Source organism: Alosa alosa, chromosome 24 (assembly GCF_017589495.1).
Source record: "Alosa alosa isolate M-15738 ecotype Scorff River chromosome 24, AALO_Geno_1.1, whole genome shotgun sequence".
Classification (NCBI taxonomy): domain Eukaryota; kingdom Metazoa; phylum Chordata; class Actinopteri; order Clupeiformes; family Clupeidae; genus Alosa; species Alosa alosa.
Genome location: NC_063212.1, coordinates 1938813 through 1963198, shown reverse-complemented (window position 1 = coordinate 1963198; position 24386 = coordinate 1938813). Strand labels below are relative to the sequence as shown.

The 24386-nt window shown below is 42.7% G+C and overlaps 1 protein-coding gene across 1 annotated transcript; it reads right to left on the bottom strand.

The window, feature by feature from the left end:
* Nucleotides 1-13687: 13687 nt before the first annotated feature.
* rce1a (Ras converting CAAX endopeptidase 1a) lies at nt 13688-23690 on the bottom strand. The gene is made up of 8 exons (XM_048236601.1): nt 23360-23690; nt 22599-22701; nt 22190-22273; nt 21845-21923; nt 21365-21532; nt 19286-19357; nt 18776-18838; nt 13688-18195 (listed from the first exon to the last, which is right to left on the bottom strand). The coding sequence occupies exons 1-8, from the start codon at nt 23524-23526 to the stop codon at nt 17969-17971; spliced, it is 963 nt and encodes a 320-aa protein (XP_048092558.1). The 5' UTR covers nt 23527-23690; the 3' UTR covers nt 13688-17968.
* Between the last annotated feature and the right edge of the window lie 696 nt (nt 23691-24386).

The following is a 24386-nucleotide window of genomic DNA, read 5'->3' as shown; positions in this document are numbered from 1 at the left end:
CTCTGTTCTCTGCACTGAGATATAAATGCAGGTCACTATAACCCCGGATGCACATAACGTTTCAAATAGACTCGGTGCAAAGTTAATGAGGAGCAGAATGGCAAAGTACTACTGAAACGCTTCGGAGATGTGCTGTGGCGCAGCTGGTGGTTGTTAAACGCAGTGACTTGAGTGGTGGCAATCAGCACCATCCCACGGACTTGCCGTGAATCAGAGGCAAGGATGTGCAGAGACATTTGGAACAGCAGGTGCTCAAGTGAAAAAAGTGCACTTCCCATATATTTTAAATGAAAAGTGCATTAAAGGTCACATTCACTGAGAAACCGTTTAATACTTGTTACTTTCGAAATACTATAGCTCACTCCAAGTTGCATATGCATGCTGCACGTGAAAATGATCTTCTACCCCCATTGCCCGCATTAGCCAATGAAAAAAAATACACGGAAAAACAAGCGAATCAGAAAGAGCCCTTCCCAATGACGCCGAAGGGAAACTGACTATTCATGGCCTCGCCCACCTTGGCTTGTGACCGCCTACAGGACGACTGGAAGATTTTGCGGCTAGGGGATTGTCTCTCTGCAGCTAGTAGGAGCTAACAGCAAGTTGCCAACATGGCGGGGGAAAAAATCGTGCCTGTTTTATTTTTTTGGCAATAACACATCAATGTTGCATGTCTTGCCTTAGAAACATGAGTTGAGAAAGAAATGGTTCGGATTTATCGTTGGAACACCACCACCGAAGTAGTGCAACATTAGTTCTGTGTTCCAATCATTTCGACCACACTCACTGCCTTAGAAAGTGGTTTTGCATCGATGTTCTGAAAACCTGGTTCTGTACGGTCATGACGATCGACCACCAGCTCACAGGCTGTAAGTACAAACAAACTTTTCCACCTAACGTCTGTTACAAAATAGCATGTTCATATTCTTCACGTTAGCATGCATGAAAAGGGTACAAGCTAGGCTTAGGCTAGCCTATATTACAGGAAGCTACACCAGGCACGTAACTGAAGTGTTCTGTTCGCGACGTGTAAAATCAGAGAATGCCTAATAGGAAGGGCTCTGGTAAAATCCATTAGAGGAATGGTCTATTTTCCCGAACGTAGCCTACAGGCCACTAACACGCCAGGTGTAGCTACTTCCATTGATTAGGCCTATTGGAAGCTAATGGTTGCAGTACATAACGCGAACGGAATGCTTCAGTTACGTGCCTGGTGTAGCTACACTCATAAGAAACTGACCACACCACCCAGAGATTTAGCTTGTTGAACCTATAATCTTCTAACCTAAGCGTTAAACCACAAATAATAATATTAGCAACAATATTTTATGCTCAACTAAGTACAAGTATTGTTCTAGTCTAAACAGGGAAAATCAAAAACACAATACCCCTGCACTATTAGGCTAACTTCCTATCACTAGAGCTCAGGTATTTACACTTCAGTCTAATTTATGTCTTCTTGCCATTATTACATTGACATACAATGATGTTTTGTTTGATTACTTGCTGTTTACTTAGTGTTTTGTATGTCTTCCAGAGCACACCCTCATGTTGGGCTACACAGCTTTCTAGCCTACATTAGGTCATCACGTTAGAAGCAAAGGTTTGTGATCTAACTTTTATTGTTGTGCTAGTTAGTTTCTAGAAGTCATTTTCTAGTAGGCTAATACAGGTTCTTATGTGCTCGTCAATGTTTTGGAAAGTCAATTCATGGGTTTCTTCAGGTCACTTTCCACAGGTGTATAAAATCAAGCACCTCGATTATGAATGCAGACTGCATGGTGCTTGATTAATACACCTGTGTAAATGGACCTGATGAAACCCATGAATTGCATAATAGATAGAATTGATATTACCGAATGTCTTCTTGTGGGTGTGCTACTTAGTACATCATACACCTTACCACAGTCACTAAAATATTTTTGTTTCCATTGTGCCAGTACAGTTTTGTGAGATAGTGAATGTCCTGTGTACTATTAGTATCTTGTAACTTGACAGTAATACACATTTATTTACTTTAGGTATCCAAACAGAATACTTCATGAAAAGTATGAGTATTGATACAAGCACTTCGGATACACCATGGGCATGGGGGCCTGCTACCTCTACTGCCATCAAGCCTGTTCATCCAAGGCCAGCTAGAAGACCTCGGGTTGATCAAGAGGAGGAGGAGGATGAAAGCGACATCTCCACAATAACACCTGATGGCTCCACCTATGGCCCAGCGCAATCAAAGAGCAATGTAATAAAATCATCACAGCCAACGAATGTGTTTTGTGTGTTGTCCCTTCGGATCCCCAGGACAATACAAGCCGAAACAACAACTCAGACCTTTTTCCCTAAATAATCCCAGCACTATTTTACAAAGGATCTGTAGGCCAGATGTCTGCATCATCTGGCAAAAAGAGGACATTGTTAATTCTGTGCATAGTTTGGATGTTCTTGTTTTGTGTTTGCATTATTTTAATAGACTGCAATATTACTATTTGTCAGTGTTTCACGGACCACCTAGCAAAAAAAAACAAAAAACAGTAGACCTACTTCAACAGTATATCACACAATAGGCCTTCTTACTGAACCACCTTGCTTATTGTCTTTGCACCTTGCTTATGGTGTCAGAGGATTCGTATGATTTAAACTGGCATAGGTTACATCAGTGTTGCAGAACTGTTTGGATTTACATACAAGTTGGTTCAATATTGCAAACAACTCCTCTATTATATTTTACCACATCTACTTGTGGAACACTTGAGAGAGCTTTATGGACCACACTTTGAGTACCACTGCTGTATGTAAATATAATAAAGTTGTTTATAGACAATTTACCTGTTTTGTATATTTGTTTTAGGAGTTTCATCAGTTTTTGTCCCTTTTAAGCTAAAGGTTTATCTTACCTTTCATATATTCTGTCTCACAGAGGGCCATAGTCGTCATAGTCGAATGTTTAGTGCATTTTGAAGGGAGTACATTATGCTAAGGCAGACTGGTTCTAATCCTGGGTACAGGGTCATACAGACAACAGGGGTACTGGTGTTGCACATTTTTCTAACCACATGAGCAATCCCTTACGAAAAAAAGTAGTATAGGAATCTTATAGTATTTGGGACAAAATATTATAGTAATCTTATAGGAATAATTGGGACATACTGTAGAAGTACTACTAATAACTCTATAATATCCTGTAACCGCTATAGTTTTTCTATAGTAGTCTTATAGTACCTATAGTATGTCCAAATACTATAGTATTCCTATAAGATTACTGTAATATTTAGTCCCAAAATACTATAAGATTCCTATAGTAGGCTACTTTTTTCTGTCATCACGTGACAGAAAACAACTTGAGTAGGCTAACCTCTGCCAATGTCAGGCTATCAAAGCCATAGTTCTCATTACCTTGCAGTCTTGCAGCACACATTCTCTGCTTCTGTAGGCATTCTGGTACAATTCCAGTAAAATATAGCTAGGTAGGCGTGTTTGCATTTAGATCTATCTATATATTGGGCTATGACCAAGTGGTCTTTCAATGATAGTTATGGTTTGAATTCCATGATACTATCTAGCTATTCCGATAGCATTAGCAGGCTAGGTCAGTGGCTGAACTGCATTTAGGGTGCTTACCTGTGTTGTGAAGTAAAATATCTACTAGGAAGATTGCAAAGACTTTTGACTGTGTAAAGAAATAGGTCTTTATTTTAAAACGTTTCCAACTGTTTATTACTTGAAAGCAAGATGATGATTGTCACAAACGTTTACCTCTTTTAGGAGAAATTTTAAGCTGACAGGCAATTGTTACCATTCTATTAAACCAACGTTCACCGACAAACGATCAGGAAGCGGTTCTTCTTCCTACTCGAATACTAGGATCAAACACATGAAGTTGTATCTCCGAAGACATTTTGTGCAACAGTTTTGACTCGAGTTTTAGCCAGGTTTTAGCACTGTAAAGTTGAATATGGAGCATAGCACAGGCAGAATCGGATGAGGACGCACTGGAGGAAGCGTCACAGTACTGTTAGCCAATCAGAGGTGAATTTATTAGCATGTCATTAATATTCATGACTAGAGGCAAAATCCAGTCGTTCCTCCCCGCCCACCTTCCCCACCAAACTAGAACAGCATGAAACAGACGCAGGACAGCATTTTTTCCACCAAAACCGGCTCACAGGGCATTCATCAATACTACAGACCACTGCAAAATTAATGAAAAAACGATGAGATGAGACCTTTAAAACAGGTGGGCAGTATAGTCGCAAATCTCTGACTTATTAATCCATAAACTCTAGCATTGTTTGTTTGTGCCACATTGATAACACAATATTAACAATACTATGCATAATATTAAGTTGTTACAAGCAGTTATAAGTTTCTTATATTAAAAAGGAGATATCAACAATGACAAGCCACATGGAATCTGCCAGTCTCTCTCTCTCTCTCTCTCTGGCACTCAAGATACGTTCCCAATTAATTAGAGTAGACTAAATAACGATCAAGTTAGATCTGTTGCATGATCATCCTTGCATATAACATGGGGTTGGTGCATTTTGACATTGTAAACATTCTCGAAGAGAGAAAAAGCAGTTTGCTGTAAAGCTATTTATTGGCTACATTTTGGTACCCCCGCTGTCCCTTGGTGCCCTTGTGTGTGATTCCTATTGTCTCTTACCCGATGCACTCCTTGACACAGACACACACACTCGCTTTGGACACCTTTCCCTGCTGCTGTACCATTCTACATTACATAGCAACTAGGCTCTTAGACAGACGTGTGTAACTACAAAGTGGGGTATGGAGTTATAGCTGTGGTTGTGCGGCAGTTGTTAGGTAATAAGTTAAACTGTATCTCTGCTGCCAATCAACAAAAAGCATGTAACAAAAAAGCTAATGTATTTTGTAATAGTGAGAGACTCAATACTAAAGAAGAACATAAATTATTCACAAACGTATAATACACTGTATGCAGGGCCAAAGTCACCATAGACATTGAGGGGGACGTGTCCCCCCCAATATTCAAATATGACCAAAATGTCCCCCCAAATATACAGACATAGAAAAATAAATAAATAAATAACAACCACCACCATCTGAAATGTAATCAAACATAAATAACGCACAAATTAGTGACCTAGTGATGGTTCCAGAGTAGCCTACACCACTGATTGGTTTGACCTGGTGGTTTTCCGTTTTTCTAGGGTGACTTGATTGTGTCCTCTTTTTAGTTTGTGACCTTTGTAGTTTATATTGTAACCTATTCTCGCAATGATAGCGAAAGTGAAAAGTTTTATTTTAAATTATGAATTTGTGCAAGCCTGTGTCATTCATTTCTTTCACATGCCTTACAACATAAATAATGCATTCATATGCTAGTACTAATGCCAGGAATTACCCTGTTTATAGGCCTCTTAGAAATGGTTGTTGCATCTTGCATATTATTTAGATGCGCACTCGATCGCGCATCCATGCTGGCAAAACGTAGGAATCAAATGTGGCGACGGCACACAAGTTGGAAAAAACATCGTAACAACTTGTTTGTGATTTTTAATAATATTTTTTGCATGGCCCTCAGACCCCACCACAGATTTGGTTCCCCAATGTTGACATCATGACTACGGCCTTGACTGTATGTAAACCATATACATAATAATTCAAACTGTAGTGTTTAATACATTAAATTTAGGGATGGTCTAAATATTTCTATCACATTTATTTTGACCAAAAAATGGGACAATTCCCGGAAAATTATCTGGGACAGTCACTCAAAAAAGAGAACAATCTCGGAAAATCTAGTATGTGGCGACCCTGTATGTTCAGCACTCCAGAAAAAAAGGTACTTTCTCTTTTGGACTCAAGCCCCCCTTGGATGTCTATGTGTGCACATTCCTGAAGGTAAGAGTGATGGCAAGCTCACTGTGCAGGTGTGCCAGGCTACGCTCCATAGCTAGCTAGCATTCCCACTTTTCACTTTCAGAGTGCTCTGCTGCTGTCTTGGGTTAGACTTTAGACAATTCACTGACTTGTTTTATTCTTGGCTTCTGATGGAAGCTCTCTTTCCCAGGTCATGAGGATTGTGGTTATTTTTTCTGCCGCAGCAGCAGCTGTGGGGGTCGACTGGTCTTTTCTCCGGTGTTTGTGTGCTCTGGGCCTCCGGAGAACTCTCCGGAATTATGCGTCTCACCAGCTGCCCACCCAGCATCCTTCCCCTCAAAGCATTGGCAGAGTGAGCAACCGGAGTGGTAGCAAACACCCTCTAAACCCAGCAGCAACCGTAGGCAACAGACAGAGTTCCTCTCTCTCTAAGGATTTAAAATGTTATGTTTCACAAAAAAACTGTTATTGGTTTTGCTTCTAGATACAAACCATTAAATGTTTTTGTCAGAATCCTCTACTATCTAAAACTGTCGAGAACCATAGGTGGAAAAAGGTCATGCCCATTTAACATGGTAGGGGAACTTTTGGGGGGGAACCTTTTCTTTTTCAAGGGTGCAATTGGAGTGCTGGAGTAGTGGTGATTAGGGCTGTCACTTTTGTGAAGAAATCCTGTTCGATTCTTGAGACATAATTGTTCATTGAATCGATTGTAAAAATCGATTTTTCATGTCTAAAGACGTTTCAATTTTCAACGCCAAATACAGGCCAATCCACGAACAACTAACAGGCATTAGGACAAACGTAAAGGGGACGCTTGAAGACGCACAATGGCGTGAAGTTTCGTGCACAATGACAAACATTCTCGAAAAACAATAAGCAGAGTGGACTGCCATAACATCGGTGAAAAACATTACTGCAGGCTTCAACGTGGCTGCGTTTACAATTAGAAATGTCAAACAAATGTTGGCTACGTAGAACTCACGACTGCACAGTTTGCATACCGCTTTGTCCTTCTCCAAACCCCGAAGTGCTTCCATATCGAACTCCTCAAGTTATTAGGGCCTATCACTCGTATCTCTCATGTCGCACAGGTTGATCGCGTTTTCCTCAATTTTTTGGCAAAACACCAGCAGCACAGCAGCCGATTGAAACAGCTGTTTCCGGTGCGTGAAATTGGTGGGAATTTTATTTTTAGCTTTCGGAATTCTTTGTTATTTTTCTGCTTGTTTGTGAGTTTTGTTACATCTATCTTTTTCATTTGTTTAATTTGTTTAAAATTAATAGTGTACATATTTGGTTAAAATCGATTCCCTATTTTAGTTTTCGAAACTTGTGCTGGTTGGTCCAATCGATTGTGCAATCGATTTTCGAACGTAAAGGGACAGCCCTAGTGGTTATTGGGAGAGGTAAAGGCATGTAGAAAGCACGCTTGGAATCTCCAGGGACACGCCACTAATGGAAAACCAATGGCTCAGGTCTCCATACTTTTCCCCCATTCCCTCCACTGCATAGATGGCATAGTTTCCTTTCAAATTGAGTTAGGCCTAATGTATACATCCACTTCAAAATGCTGGACTCTGGAAGCCATAACACTGGCCCTTGTTTTCCAAGCCTGGTTCAGATACACAGGACCGTTCATTTAGCAGCACGTTGGAAACGTCTCGGATTCCACACAGAGAAGCACTTCATTTTGATTATCTTATTTCCCCGGCACCCAGGGGCTGGCTGCATTCCCTCTCTTTGCCATGACACATGGAATTGAGAACCCTGATATGTGTAGACCAGAATGAAAGCCCTGCTCGCCAGGGTGTTCCCCATGCTTGGCATGTAAATCCTGGCACTGCCATTGACGTGTTAATCGCTTACTCTGCTCAGTGTGTGTGGTTTGTGTGTGTGTGAGAGAGAGACAGACAGACAGACAGAGTGTGTAATGTGTGTGTGTGTGTGAGAGAGAGCGGGGGGTTGTGTGTGTGTGTGTGTGTGTGTCCTCTGGGTGCCCTTCCCTCCCCCTCTTCCTCGAAGGCATACACTGTGTAGTTCTATGGCCTATGCCAGGAATGCATTCTATGCATGCATGTATTTTCTGAGCACACACAGTGAGAGACAGAGCCCATCCACAGGCACACACACACATATATATACATCCAGTCAGCCAATCAGACATACAACACACACACACACACACACACACACAGTCAGTCAGTCACACACACACAGACAGAGGTCGTGTGAAGGCAACTCTGGCCAATGTAAAGTGTTGACCCCCGAGACATGTCTGCGATGAGAGATGGGGCCTGGGCCAAACTCTGAAGCACATCACACACCTCCACTCAGTGCTAACAACACACACACACACACACACACTCTCTCTCTCCCACACACACAGAGACTGACAGCAGGAAATATCGGCCTGTCACCCAAGCCACCACTGCTCTCCCAGCCTCCGTGCTTAAGTGCGCTGTGTGGTGGCAGAGGAGCTTTTGGAGCAGTGAGTCCCAGGTTAAGCAAACAGCTCATTGTTATCAGTGAGAAGGCTGGAGCCACAGCAGGGCTGATGAATGTGTCAGGCAGAGAACAAAAGAAACAGACAGAGGATTAAATAGACATAAATAGAAATAGGGCGAAAAAGACGCACATGTACAAACACTGAGAGAGAGAGAGAGAGAGAGAGAGAGAGAGAGAGAGAGAGAGAGAGGGTTATCATGTTCCCTTGTTAATCTGTCAATGTGTTACTTTTTAACTTTAATTCACTTCTCTTATTCCCATAATGATACATGTTTATAAAGTTTTTATACCAAGAAAGTGTATAGTCAAGTCAAGTCAGTTTTATTTGTATAGCACATTTAACATGCACATATAAGCTTGAATTTCTGAGAAGTGAGATGTGAGCTCATGGATGTAGACAGCATTTGTCATCTCTTAACATTTACATACTGTGGGGCTCAGATAAAACACTGTCTTCTACAGTAAAGGAAAGATAGGCGCTCGTTTTCTCATGTCTGCCTGCTACTTGATTGGGTCTCTGAGCTCACTCACTCACACCTTATCTTTTCTCATGCCATTATAGCATCACAGGCACAGAAACATTGCCTGCCTATTACTGGTGATTAGTGGAGTCACACACCGGTCACAGCCATTAGTGTCAGAGTCTGTCAGAAAGTACAACACTGCCGACACACACACACACACACACACAAAACCTGACTTTGGAGGCCACACGCACAAAACAGAGGCATTGGATACATTGTATTCTACCGGCATCACTGCCCTCCACTTATAAAGGTCCAGTCCTGTAACATTCTGGAACTGAGCCAAGTCATGCTCTTCTCAAATTGGTTCTCTCTTATATGTGTGTGAGGGTGCGTGTGTGTGTGTGTGTGTGTGTGTGACACTCACCGGCAGCGGTCACCGGCCGCTCTGCTGGACCTCAGCACCATTAGCATATTTTAACGAGCAGCCCCCAACAGAGAGGCCGTTTACACGACACCGCCGGGTGGATTTTCTCTTACCGCTTTCACACCTTTAACGACTCCGGCAAGAAAAAACCTTGCGTGTACACACAGAGGTGTAACCGGCTAAATGTGCTGTAGTGCATATGCCAGACCAGTCGATGGCGCCACTGTGCAGAAGCTTCACAATAAATTCGCGTGAATCGCGTAGAAGAAAACATTGTTGAAACAGTTTGTTAAGCCAGAGAATGTCTTATAAGTGTTCTGGTTAAGCAGTCGCATGAAATAAGGAGACTACAGACAATTCGGTTTTCAATTCAACTGTTAAACTAATAAAGGTGTATTAGGTCTGAGCACCACTGGAGAAAACACTAACATGCAGTAAGCTACTAAAGGCTGATAGGCTACATTGTGCACATAAATCATGACAGGGGAAAGAAAAACATTTTAATATGATAAATAAATGGTTTGGTTTGTTTTGACAAGCAACATGTCAGGTCGAGTTGAGAGGTGGGGCTATGTCGTCATAAAGTGGCCGGCTTCGCACCTACAGGCGTCTATACAACGAAAGTTAGCCGGCGGTTTCAAAAGTTCCCACTTCGGAAGCCGGTGTCAAAAGATGTCGGTTTCAGTCTCCTAAACGGCCGGCGTCGTGTACATGCAAGGCGTAACCGTTAACAAAACCTCACCGGTTTCACAAAAACCGGCGTCGTGTGCACGGCCCCAGAGTGTCCTGAGGTGAAACCGGCCTAAGGCTGCACAGCGTCTCTGAGACAGTCCACCGAGGAGACACACAAACAGACGGTCATCCTCCGCCACGATGACCACGAGAAAATGACAAATCCGCCCCACAGAAGGAAGAGTCACCAGCGCCACATCAGAGGGAGCCAGGGGGTGACTGGGCTTTGGAGAGGTGCGTGGGCCTGTTCTTCTCCAAACATCTGTTGCTGCCTCACCATGCAGGGGTTGCATTTCAAAGTGTTCTTAGACAAAGAATGTGAGTGTTGGCTAATGCTGAACCTGTGTAGGTGTGTGTGTGTGTGTGTGTGTGTGCTTGTGTGTGTGTCGTGTGTGACTGTGCGTGTGTGTGTGTGTGTGTGCGTGGGTGTATTTGGGCCATGGCAATGTGATTAAACATTTGGACAGAACACCAGAAAGGCAGCAAGGTATCAGCTAGAAAGACAGAGAAAAGGGGGAAAGGGTCATTTAGAGAGAAAGAGTGGAAAGAGCGATTGGAAGGGACAGACAATGACAAGGGAAGGAGAGAACAGAATGAATGTGATTGATTGAGTGGAGCAAGCGAGTGAGTGAGTTTAACCGGAGACAATCTGCGACCTGGTGACCTGCCCGATGACCTGTGACTACTTCTACAGCTGACCAGGAAGACTGATACATCAGGGACTAGTGGAGCAGACGTCCAACAGGGCCGGCCCTTGAGAAAAAAAAAATCACAACAGAAATGCAACTTTAGAAATCAACGTCCCTTTCCATGTCATGTGCTGAGCTACAGGCATCAAACAAGAGAGAGCCCTCCACTACAAGACACATTAGCGTTGACACAGCTTATCATTCGCCGTCAGAACAACACAAAGCATTTGTGGCTGCTTCAAAATGACTACCCCAAAACAACTTTTATCGGAAAACATTGTGGAGGCCCCTTGCCTCAAAACTGTATGTCATTCTTCACAAGTAATCAGAACCGTAATTGCAAACACTGTAGAGGAACAATCAATGAAAAACAAAACAGGGAGGACAAAAGAGACAAAAGCGGAAAAGCAGCAAGTATTAAACAAAATGGCAAGTCAACTAAACTTAGTCGTTCAGCAGTACAGCGAAATGCTCACGACATTACAAAATCTATACCGCCAAAAATCAATGCACATTTTCCATATAGGGGGCAGTTATCTGGTACTTTGCCGCTGCTGACAAGCCATGTTTAGCTGACACACAGTCTTTCAGTCGCTCTGAGGTGCCATTTTCAAAGGCAGAGAAGGCTACTGTTAGCGAGTCAAAGCTAGATGTTATGGGGGCGGGTGTTCATAATTAAGGGCTTTTTACGCCGCGGTTCCCCCACAAACCCCTCCAAGCCCGCTGAGTTTGAGAGTTATTAAGCAGCGCTGGATCTCCAGTCCCACAGACACGGCCCTGACATAATGAAATGTTTCTGAAGCTCAGCTCCCCTCAGACCATCTCTCTCTCTCTGCATCTCACACACACTAACACTCACTCACACACACACACACTCCTGGGCGGATTAATGGCTGTGATTAACTTCCCGCCACAGCAAGGCAGAAGTGTGGCTGAGGCACTGCTCAAGGCACCGCACCCCCGCCCCACACACACATACAGACACAAACACACACACACACACCCTTCTACATTGTCAGGCTCGCTGGCTGGCCAAAGCTTCTAGCCAACTATTGTTGCTTATGTGGCTGCCGAGAGACAGAGAGAAATAAAGAAAAGAAAGAAAGAAAGAAAGAAAGAAAGAAAAGAGAGAAGAAAGAGAGAGAGAGAGAGAGAGAGAGAGACTGTGTGCTGCAGCTGGATTGTTATGCTCTCCGATTTACGAGCCCTCTCCTCCATACCGGTGGTGTAAGTGGAGATAATTCCTTATCCCGACCTCTCTCTCTCTCTCTCTTTCTGTCCTCTCTCACTATCTCTCCCTTACTCTCTCTTGCCTCATTCGCCTCTCCTTCTCTCCATAGTTGTCACTTCTCTTTGATAGGTGAGGCTCTGGTAGAGAGATGAGGTGAGAAAGAAAGACAGAGAAGCAGAGAGGGAGGAGAGAAGAACACATTACACTGAACGCTTAAAGACTTTGCCAGAAGAAAGATAGTGAGGCAGAGAAGGGAAGTGGGAATGCATGAGAAAGTCTGGACAGCCGTGACTGATAGGTGAAGTTACAGTAAGGGGGCTTTGGAGACCTCTACGTCAGGCGTCTTCCCCTGATCAGTTGTGTAGGGCTCTGCGTGATTCCTTATTCTATGTTGTGTCACCAACGGGACATCTTATCCTAGAACCCGCGATGGGATCGCCAGAAGTGCGTCACTGGAATCATGCAACATTTTCAGCTGCTTTCATAATCACCAAGCAAATAAACTAGCCTAATTAGTAATTAGAAAATTAAATGCGTAAGCAGAGCTTGATGGTGACAACCGTTTATCTTGCACGTGCACTCGCACACACACACAAATAGCTAAACCAATTCCTGTGAGATAAAGACACTGTGGAGGAGAAGCTAACGTGATTTCATCAGCAGAGCATTTTTTCATGCCAGATTCACGTTACGTTTTTTTCCCTCCTCTCCATTTCATATAACAAGCGTGAGTCATTTGTCCCCTGAAGTCTGTTTTTGCAATTCTCCATTTAAGGGCCTTTTGACAAGGACAGGCTTCACAGATGAGGCATCGAAAAGAAAGCTCTCTCCCTCACACACACAGACTGATAAAGAAAACATGACTGTTTTGAGGATAAATGTGATGAAGGAAAAGGATGACAGCGATGGTACAAGCAATAAGACAGAAAGGTCTCATGGTTGTGTGAAATGAAGCTGATCTCTCTCTCTCACACACACACACACTGAACATAACACTCATAGATCACAGCTAGGCTACCATTTAGTTCTGAAATGCTGAAGAGACACAGAGCACAAGACTAAAGTTCTTAGACAACTGTTGCTTTTGCTTCAAGGGTGATTACCTGAACGATGGCTTTGACATTTTCTCTCATGACTCCTTTTATCGTGGCATAACTGCTCCCAGTATCTCTATGAAGCATTGGCAACCTGCTGGGGGAGAAAACAATACATTGATTAACATAGATCAGCCTATTGCTAAGGTTTTTTGCTGAGCGATGCGATGCTATTCTATGTGACCATCTTCATCTCATTCATCAGGCCTACCATACTGATCTAAACTTAACGATATCCAGTTTTCATCGATATAGTGTTATCGGCTTTCTGGCCCCAAGACCGCAGCCATTTCGATTTAGAGCGTGATTGCTTGGGTAGCTCCGGTCTCCTCTTGCTCAGACTCAATCATGTCTTCAGTTTCAGAGGAAGGAGCTCATCATAGAACGTGTATGTATCGCCTTAGAAGAATATATAAAACTAGGGTAAACGAAGGGTAAACCATCTTCTGTGTGTGGCTATGAAGTATGCCGTATGAGATAAATGCCATTCTGAGTTAGGCTACTTTAACAGGAGTGACTGCTTGATTATTCAATACATCCCAACCGTAAAATGCACATTGTAGGCTGGAGTCCAAATCCTGAGAAATCCTAGAAATGACTAACAGCATTTAGGCCTACAGCTCAAATTCATTACTGTATCTCAGGATAACAAAACTATTAAGGACATAACAGACACAGGGTAGTTAATAAAATGTGCTCCTTTATTTACAAATTGCAGAGTTCTGTGTTGTGGTTTGAAAGTCTATTTCCCCCACCCACCAAAAAACAGATCGTCATAAAACATGTCTGTCCGTTGGTATGTTCTTAAAGCAAAAAAGTTGCACTCAAATGTGGCAGCAGTTTAAACATAAACAATGAACATGCACACATATTTAGTACATCCACTCCTCCAAAATAGATTTATTATAAAATATAGTCCTTAGTATAAACATCTAAAGATTCATAAATTAGACACCAAGCCTGGCCAATAAACATCTGTATTGAGGATATCCTAAATTTAAATATCACACCGCTCTTCAGTTGTGGTTTTGTGTACTAAAATAGCACATAGCTACCTTTTGTCAGAGAAAAATATATTCTACATGTCACTATTGCTCTAGATGCGTCTAAACAGGTACTGGATGCATCTGATATCGAGCACACACAAATTGTTTGGCTTAAATGCAACAGTTCCTTTTCAAGAGTGAAAGAAAGACAACGTGGAAAGAAATGACACAAACACCCATTGTATTCAGAGACCAAATTAGCCCAAGTAACAAAAAAAGGTGTCATGAAAAGGTGTCATGAAGTTTCTCGTCTGTGCCTTGAGACGTGGTCTGAATCTCCATCGTTCAAGTTTGGGACAAAAGTGCAGAGCAGGGGCAGTAGTCAAGTGATAAGCGGTCAATCAAAACACCAGGCTGGTGGGACACCATCTAAAAGCTCCATCTGACAGCACACTGACATTTACTTCATGTCTACGTCGAGGGAAAATCAATGTTAATGAAAATCAATGTTAAAAACAATGGATGCCCATGTTAATTAACAGATGGAAAAGTCAGGTGGATGTTGTGAGCTGACAGTAACTTTTAATGCCAATGGTTCTATTTTTATCACCTTGACAAGTCGTCTCTCTTCCATACTCCCAACTTGAACCAGTTACAGCTTCAATGATGATTCGCCCACATTTGTCTGATTTTTGGACAGGTCCTTCAGACAAGGTCGGCCTTTTCTCATGGGGTCAGTGTGTCTATGCAATGGTCACACACTCCTAGCGTTTCCAATTGTGTTATCATGACTGCCTGGAGTAAATCGATTTCCAAAACCCACAGATTTCATCACAACATCTTAGTTACTCTACCGAAACAAAAACAGAACCAGAAGGTCCTGACTGGGACACATATACAAAAAATACAAGCGACGGCGAGATGGTACTATGGCGCCATCTAGTGTAAACATACCACAGTTACAGGAGGTAAACTGTCTCTGTACTGCTGTGAACTTGTATGTCTTAACCCTGTTGCTATAAAGATCAGTGTGCCTTAGTCACAATAACATCAGTGTTTATAAGGAGTCAAAAGAAAACATTTCAGCTTTCCAGGTCACATACTATTGACTATTTATGGTAACCTCAAATGATGCAAGCATTTGAAGTACAGTACTTTTAGTACAACTTACACACATCTTAAGTTCTCAGGGTAAAGATGCTTAGCCAGCATTGATGGATTATCATTGTGTATATATACACCAAAGGATTTGTTAAACTTGCAGGTTTCCTTATGCTTCAGTAAGGTTGCAAGCTTAGGGGTTGCGTAATGGTGGCCCTTCTGGGAAAGAGATTTGTAGGAAGGTGAAAAGCCTTCATGCAATTGTGGGTAAAAAGTCGGATAAGAGCTATGAAGTGACTCAACGCTGACCCACTATGCACTCTACCACCAATTGGGGTCAAGCCCTATGAAATAGCACTTTTGTCCGTGGAGGATCAAAATGTGACTGGACAAAGATGTTTTTCCTGTGAGTACACTGCCATGCATTCCCTGATTGTTTAACATGGAACTGAGTAGAGTCAAAGCTTTTGCATTTGATTTGAACTACTTGAATTATAACTAGAAATAGAAATAGAAGTTATACTTAGCAAGAAATCAGTTTGTGAGGACAAAAACAACAGCCATGCACCAGCCACCATCCCAACAAAATCTTTCAATGGCTTTCAGCAAAACCCCAAGTCACAACGGCACCCATTTTAGAATCCCTGATTTTGGTCCTTTTTTTTGTCTGTAAAAGTTATTGCTCTGGGTCTCTGGGTCTCTGGGTGACTCCACAGGTTGCCTTTCTCGCCTCACCAAAACCACAAATGTGCTCTGACGTCGCTTGCGTTTGAACTAACAGGAAGTGAGAGACTACGTGTCCATGTGGCCATCCACTGCATCAAATCCAGTCAAGTTTTGATTCCGTTTTTGTTCCACTCCTTTCAGCGACACTGGAAGTGGAACGTTTAAATTAAAACCTCAATCTGAGAGCATGCTTGCTTTTGTTTCCTCTGAACGTGTGACAAAATAGACCCAATTGCCTTACATTGACAGCTTACACAAGCTCAAGTTACTCAACGAGCGGCTAAAGCAAGACCCGAGGCCACAGGAAGGGCAGAGAGCTCTCATCTTTGCGACAGACAGCTGTTTTTGACACAGACCGTTAGGCTTACATTCAAGGTGACAGTGTGTTAAGAGCTGAGCTTAGAAGAGCTTGTTTTTTTTGTGAAGCAAGCTGGGGACCTCTCCGCCGAGCCACACACACACACACACACACACACACACACACACACAGCTTCACAGAGAGGACGCCGCTAACTTTCAAGGGACAAACCTACCTGCCTGCCTGCATAAATAATAAATAACTAAAACCAATGGCACATGTTTGAGTTCAGCAAGTAAGAAGCAATACCTGCCAAGCCAAAGCTTTGGTGGGAAGATGTAGGTCTGTATGTGGGTATACATGTATTGTAAATTCCTTTTTGGTGTGTTACACGTGAGCCTTGAACATACATGTGTCGACATATAGCAGCATGCAATGTAGTGGCAAGGGTCATTTTTCACCTCCTGAGGCTGAGCCACGGCCTGAGAAACCCAATCCCTGACCCTTTGTGCCCTGGGCTTAAGGTATGTCCTCCCTTTAAGTTTCTCCGAAGAGCAGGAGTATTAAAACAAGACAAACATGCAGTAGCACCCATGGAAAACAAAAGGAATAAATGGCTCCTTCCACTGGGGGGAACATTGCTAAACAATACTGCTGTTGTGCTGCTGCCATGGTGCCCATGCTCTGGGGAGGCCTCACAGCTGGACATGAGGATGGGCCCCAGATGCCCTTCATGACCATTCCACTGCAGCTACAGAGCAAGAGTTTCCAATTTGCTATGAGATTCCACCAATGTCTGGGGGGGAAATGGGTAGGGAGCAAGCGGCTAACAAGACACCACAAAGAGAGGTTTAGAAGCTCCGTAACGGTCATGTCTCCCCTCTAATAAAACTGCCCAGTATGGTCCCTGACGGTCGCAATGCCAGGCTCAGAGTGCGCTTCACTTACGAGAAACACACGGCGAGAGACGCAGTGAACTTGACCATGAGATTAAGAGACATGACACCAGCAGCAGGTGTGGTTATAGATAAAGCTTATTGACTAGAGCAGTCCAGAGAAAAGCCTGTGCCAGTTCATAGTTTTTAACACACTTAAATAGTTCACTTCTGCTAAAGAGTTGATGGAAAAAAGGACAGAAATAAGTGCTTTGGACAGCCCCGATTTTGAGCCAAAAACGCCAACATCCTTCCTCTTTCATGCAAAAATAGTCATAAAGTTGTCCGACCTCCGGAAAGCCTGCAGCTCCGTGCCATGAACAACTCATTTCTGTGGGCTTTATGGCCAGATGGGGGCCATCTGAGGAATTCTGCACAAATCAAAAGGACTATAAACCCCAAGAGCCCTCAGACGTGAGGTACTGACAATACAGACCCAACCGCAAACCCTCTCCCTCTCCCCAAGAGACTAGCTGACTTTCAAACGCATGTCACAAGTGTGGTGATGTTTATCAACACTCCTCATCTCAGCCTACAGTAAAACAGTTTGTTGGTTTGTTTGTTGGATGATGTTATGCAATACTCTTCTACACCTCCTCCTGTTCACCTGTGGTTTCACGTAACGGCTAACAAACACCTGTGACTAACAGACAGAAGTGGAATAAAAGGCCACAGAGGCAGCCTTGTTTTGTGTGTATTTAAATAAAAATAATAATAATAATAAAAAAAAAAAAAACCTATGCAGCTTCCTCTGTCCAGGTCTGGCCTACCAGAGGCTGAGGGGGGGAGGCAGATGGACAGGCCGGCCGGCTGGAAACCGACGGGAGTGGTGTGTGGGCATGGAGATGACCCCAACCCAATCCTCCCCTCACCACCCGCATGTCCGACATCCACCACCCCCACCAAAATCTACCCTCAGGAGCATATGGATCCGAGTGAGGGGGCCAGGGTGCAGGGGGGTGTGGGGGCGCCGTAGTAGAGCGGCTCCGTGATGGGGAAGAGCAGCAGGAAGAAGAGCAGCACGCCCAGCAGGTAGGACGAGAGCACCGTGAGCCGCTGGGGGTGCTCCAGCGCCGCACTCACCGCCGGGAAACCCATGTAGTTACAGAAGGAGTGGCACAGCACCGGACCCACCAGGTGACCTGTAGAGAAAGAAAGAAAGAAAGAAAGAAAGAAAGAAAGAAAGAAAGAAAGAAAGAAAGAAAGAGGTGTGTATTGGGGAGTGTGGTTAAAGACAAAAATTACAAAAAGAAGTAGAAAACAACGGCAGAGAGATTACAAAGGAACACAAACAGAAAAAACAGTTATGAGAAATAGAAAATATGGAGTTGGAGGTATAAAAAGATACAGGACATAAAAGAAGGAATTTTAGAGAATGCAAGTGGAGACAAAAGGAGGAGAAAGCAGAATGAGAGAAAAGAAAAGCAACACAGATTTGGAGGTCAAGGAGAAAAGATAAGCAGGAGAGATTGTCGTGAGAAACTACTAATTGGAAGTGTTCCTACTAGTTTCCTCTTTCAAGTTACAGACCGATTATATCTTCTCAAGTCTACACACACATACTCCTCCAAGTTACAGACCGATTATATCTTCTCAAGTCTACACACACATACTCCTCCAAGTTACAGACCGATTATATCTTCTTAAGTCTACACACACATACTCCTCCAAGTTACAGACAGATTACAGTATATCTTCTCAAGTCTACACACACATACTCACCAGTTCTGAGGAAAATGAAGGCGCAATAAGCTCCAAACACTGCTGTGTATGAGAACTGAAAAACTGCAAGACAAACACACAAAAGTATTACCATCAATCACACACTGAAGAGGAAACTAATCCCTCATCTCATTTTTTTACACCCATCTCAGTGTTTCCCACACATTGACTTATTTGTGGCGGCCCACCACAATATCAACATTGACCACCACACAATGATTTTCCAGGTTATACTAAATTGTGCTTAAATCTGGTTCATCATAACCACGCTATGCTAATTTGTTAAAAAACGGTTGAATTCAAGTTAATTCTGCAAACCTACCCCCACAAATAGAATTCAGTTCTGCGGGAAACACTGCATCTTAAACAAAACATTAGTCCCCACTCAGTCATTTCTCAATCTAAATTCCAAATGCCGTTTTTCAGCAATATAATAAATAAACAAACAACATGTTAGCAGGTGCAAGTGTGAGAGGGCTAGGTGCCAGCGTGAAGGTGCGGCCTGCCTACCTGCAGAGAGGAAAATCCCAGACACGGTGCCCTGCCGGAATCGCAGCAGCTCAATCACATGATGGAAATGAGCTGGACACACACACACACACACACACACACACACACACATTAATACAGAAGCAATGTTCCATTTGAGTGTAAATTATTTTCTCTGTTTTAATAATGTTCATATTACAATCATTTATATATACACATCAGGCTTGGAATTTCACCATTTTAGGGGCAAGGCCACTTGGCCTTCAGTTGGGCATAAATTTGCTGCAAATTCAAAACCGGATTACTCTGGAACGGCTTACTGTACAGGGGACTGCTTTACACCTTTGTGTTCGGTAAGGTCTGCTGTTTATTTTGATATATGGTTTGTCATGTGTTGAACGAAGGGTTCGTGAAGTATTTCACCAAGATGAATGGGTAGGGAGATAGGCGCAGAACCTATAATTTATGATTCAATTTAATCATATTATTTTGGCTACTTGTCTCGCGAACAGTTCACCACAGCAATTAGCGGCTATATCGTGTTTATATATATATATATACATATACACACACACAACAAAATTGAGCAACATGAAGTAACAAGCACACTGGTGCCACAGCATGATGAAAACTCTTCAGGGGGCATGTTGGTGTGGCGTGTGGTGTGCACACACACACACACACACACACACACACACACACAGAGAAGAAGCATGCAGCGTGTGCACAAGCAATGACTAAGAGGGGAGGCTGGTGAGTGGTATAAACACACATAAATGTGGTATGTTAGGATGTCCTGTCCTTGTACGTTCATCAACCAAGAGAGAATAAGGAGGAAGAGAAGGCAATGAGGGATAGTGGGGTGCACTACACGCACACGCTTATCAAGGAGAGGGTCTAATCCAGGAGGTCAGGATATGGAGGGTTAGATTCGGCCAGTTAACATCGCAGTTTAAAAATGGCATCAGACATGTGCTCACTTCTGCCCACATTTTCACAAGCAAGCCAATTAGACACCTCATTATTGATGGCCACAAATGATGTTATCCATGGGGACTGGTGTAGAGCTGAGCATTTCCTGCTGGGAGAATCAGTCAATACACATAGAGGACATGATTTTCTGCCATCAGTAATGTGGCACTTAACTGGCTTGTTTGTGGTAATGTGGGCAAATGTGGTAATGTGGGCACTCTAAAGTCTCAGCCTGGTGTAGCTAGACCAATTCAGATTCAGTTTTATTTTTGCATCACAATTTATATTAATATAAAAAAGAGCAAAAATCTTAGGTCTTGTCCCTCTCTTGAATTATATTCAGAATATTGGACTGGTATGAGTCCATTTGGATTTGATTATGGGGCATGTTTTAAACGATACTGGGGCAAAAATGCCACTGCACACAATTAGATAGACCTAACTCCGTGAAGCTGGCCCCCATGTCATTCAAAAAATTATGAATTCATTTTTGGATGACATGGGAGGCCAGCTTCACAGAGGCCTGAAATATGGGAGTCCCGTAGAGAGAACAGCCAAAAACAGCATTCTTCTTGACAAACGCCTTAGTTGCCATTTTTATTCTGGGACATCAATATCTTGTACAACAGCTGCAATAGCGAATTCTAAACATCTAGCTTCTCAAGCGTCTCTTTTTCTGTTAAACAAAATCAACTCGCGTGTGCTCAGGTGATGTGAATGATTAGGCACTGTTGCTCATTTGTCCATCCTCACATCAAACAATTTGACTGGCCTGAACACCTCGGATTCAGACCCAATTTCCTGAATAAAAAATTGTTAATTATAATTAATAATTGAATTAGAATTAATAATTGTGTGGGCAGGGTAAATTCGGGCTGGCTTCAGTTTACAGAAGTCTACCACTGGTTATTGCAAGGAATGGGGGTGGTACTTCCTCACACTCTCCAGTTCTTTAGTACCTCAATGAGTCTAACTCACACACACACCTACAAAATACTCATTTATAAACGACTCAGCAACCTCACATACTACACACTACACACACAAAAATGATCAACTATCTCACAAACAATCAACTAGGTGCACAGACACACACACACACACACACACACAGAGAGAATCACTCACCTACACCAAAGAAGAGTGGGCAGGTGAGGATGGCAGTGCTAGGGCCAGCACAGGGCACCAGCATGGGCAGCATGCAGGCGCGGAACACCAGCTCCTCGGTCAGAGGCGCCACCACCTGGTTACGCAGCCAGCGCATGTCACTCAAACACAGCGACCAGAAACGAGGGTCTGAGAGGAGAAGAAGAGAAACACAGGGAACAAGCACAGACAGAGAGAGAGAGAGAGAGAGAGAGAGAGAGAGAGAGAATAGCAGCAGGGGTGTGAAGTAGGGTGTAAAGAAATGAAAAGTGGAATGGCAGCAGGGAGAAAAAGTCATTGTATAAGTGAGTGCAGAGAAAGAGAAACAAACGTTTCATCTGTTGTAAAAATAACTGCTTTATTAGTACACACTCTATATGTACATGATCAGTACATTGGGCATCTACTTCACACCAACCAAAACAGTTTTGTACCCACATGCACAACATACAGCGGCCTCACCTACAATCACTCGAATGCCATCAATAAAGCCCCAGGGACAATCCATGGCCAGCTGGATTAGAGGCCCCAGAAAAAGCACCTGGGTGGGGATGAGGACCAAAGTCATCTCTACACCTCGAATTAAAGTACTGTACTTCAACTGTTTAAAAGGCTCCTATGGCACTATACCCTCAAATTCACAATCACATCAACTCACTTTTAGACTTCGTCATCTAAAGGGCCCTAACTGGAAGGACTTTACAGAAAGTCTGCGGCTCTTCTAATCTTCTTCTAATTTGAGGTTTAGCTCGTTCATCCCTGGAGTGGCTAAAGCACACCTCAGTATATGAAAGCAATGACTCTCACCATGGTGAGCAAGAGGGGCAGTATTATGGCTGGCACCAAGCCCTCTAGGCGAATGCCCATCAGCGCCAACAGAGACGGCCCCGGCTGAGGAGGAAAAATTACCACTTTCAGACTTGTTTGGAGGTCTTGAACAAATTGCTGCCACCAGTGAAATATCAGGCTAGGCTACCATATTGTATTCACATCACATCCATGTTCTCTTTCTGGCTATGAAAGCAACAGAAAGATCTGTCTGTCTGTAGTGGAGTGGAGCGACATTTACAGCTAATAATAATAATAATAATAATAATAATAATAATAATAATAATAATACAGAGAAACAAAAGCATAGTAAAAGTACAGAATTGTATTATGAGTCTTTCTGTTTATTGATAAACGACCAAGAGCAGTTACAACATGGTCGTCTTACCCTCACGCCCGTGAGCTCTTTCCATGTCCACACGAACACAGGGGAAAGGGTTGACACAATGAGAACACTGGTAAAGCGTCTTTTGATGACCGCCGGGTGGTCCCTGAAATGAAGCCAAACACGAAGACACGATCGCCCAAAAGTCAAATCAGGAAACTTGAACTACTTACGTGCCTAAAGTATAACGACACTATTAAGTTATAGTCATTATGTGCGACAACATCGTACAGTAACCTGGCTATGTATGTACTGATGAACTGAACTTATTTCAACAACAAAAAAAATGTCAGAGTTCAAATGGTTACTGATTTCACGAAGCACAGACCTTTACCAGCTTAAAGTTCCTCGACCTACAAAAAGCTAGGCTTTTTAGCTAAGTCTAATCAATTTGCTAGATTTGGATTGAATGTGTTACTGTTGATTTTGTAAGGTGACCTTGAGTGTTAAGAAAGGCGCCCATAAATAAAATGCATTATTATTTCATTATTATTAGATTAGTTCATTCGGTAACGTTAGTTACGTTGCAAACGTATCGCAGATCAATTTGCTCAATGATAACAAAGCAAGGAGACCATAACAGGCACAACATTGCAAGACGTCGACCAAACGATTCACAAAGAACTCGTAGAATCTAAAATGTTACTTTGACCATCAAGCTAAAGCGTTGACGTGCAAATGATATTAGCAGCTAACGCTGCCGCTGACAGGTTTCAACGTCAATGTAACCCATAGCGGGTTGAGTAAATTTACAATAATTTCACCTTGGCAGGTCGCTTCTCCACACATACAAACTTCCGACATACGAGCATGCCAGCAGCAAACAAGACAGGACCGACACCCAGCAGAGTCCGTCTGGAGGCACAAACCCAACATCACTGTGTATTTGGTTTGACATCAAACTTGGCGTCAAATACTCATCCTCTGGCATGGCGGGGGGGACAAGGTGAAGAGTGGGCTTTAAAAAAAACTATGCAAATAAATGATTACGCGAAATATAAAGTAAACTGAAACAACTTGTAAAACAAAAAATCAACATGAAAGGTGTAAAAAGAAACGCACAACCTCTGTGGCTACATAAACCGTAGCTGGCATTTTGGCGCCATAAAATGACGTCAGCACATGGCGTCTATTTTTTTACGTCAAAGGCTACAAATAAGGCTCATTCGATTGCATGCAGTGCTGCGCAGATCTTGGCTGAAGCATGTTGAAATTAACACAATTTGCTTGCATTAGCCTATGCATAAGTCCAGCATGGATCCCGTTCATCCAGATCTGCAAAGTCGCATGAGTCTATTTTTTCTCTCATTTTTGTCTTTAAATCTTATCCCAGTTACACTGCAAGGTTTTTTGTTTTTATTTTTAATTGATAGAGAAGAAAACGAACCTTGGCAGTGTAAGCTTAGGCTAACAGGTTCCATTATGTTAGCTTAATTGTAGGATGTGCTTTACGTTCAAATTTAGGCAAAGTCAATATAGGTAGGCCTAGCTTCTCATTTTAGCCTATTCAGCAAATGTTAACATTTTTCAAAGAAATGTCTCAAAACAACCGAGGTAGGTAGTTGGCCCAATGTTATGTAATAACTAAACCTCCTGGATAATTAAGATTCTGGATTAAATGTCTTGTCACGTGTATTCGTGTCAGTAGGCTATGATTAAACAGGACAAAAGATCAATAAGTAGGCCTTTCATAAATGGTCAGAAGCACCAGGTGTGTTCAAAATAAGTAATGTTTATGGTAAGGTTTGAGCTGGAATTATGCTTAATTGCTGGGTGTCACTACTTCACCTC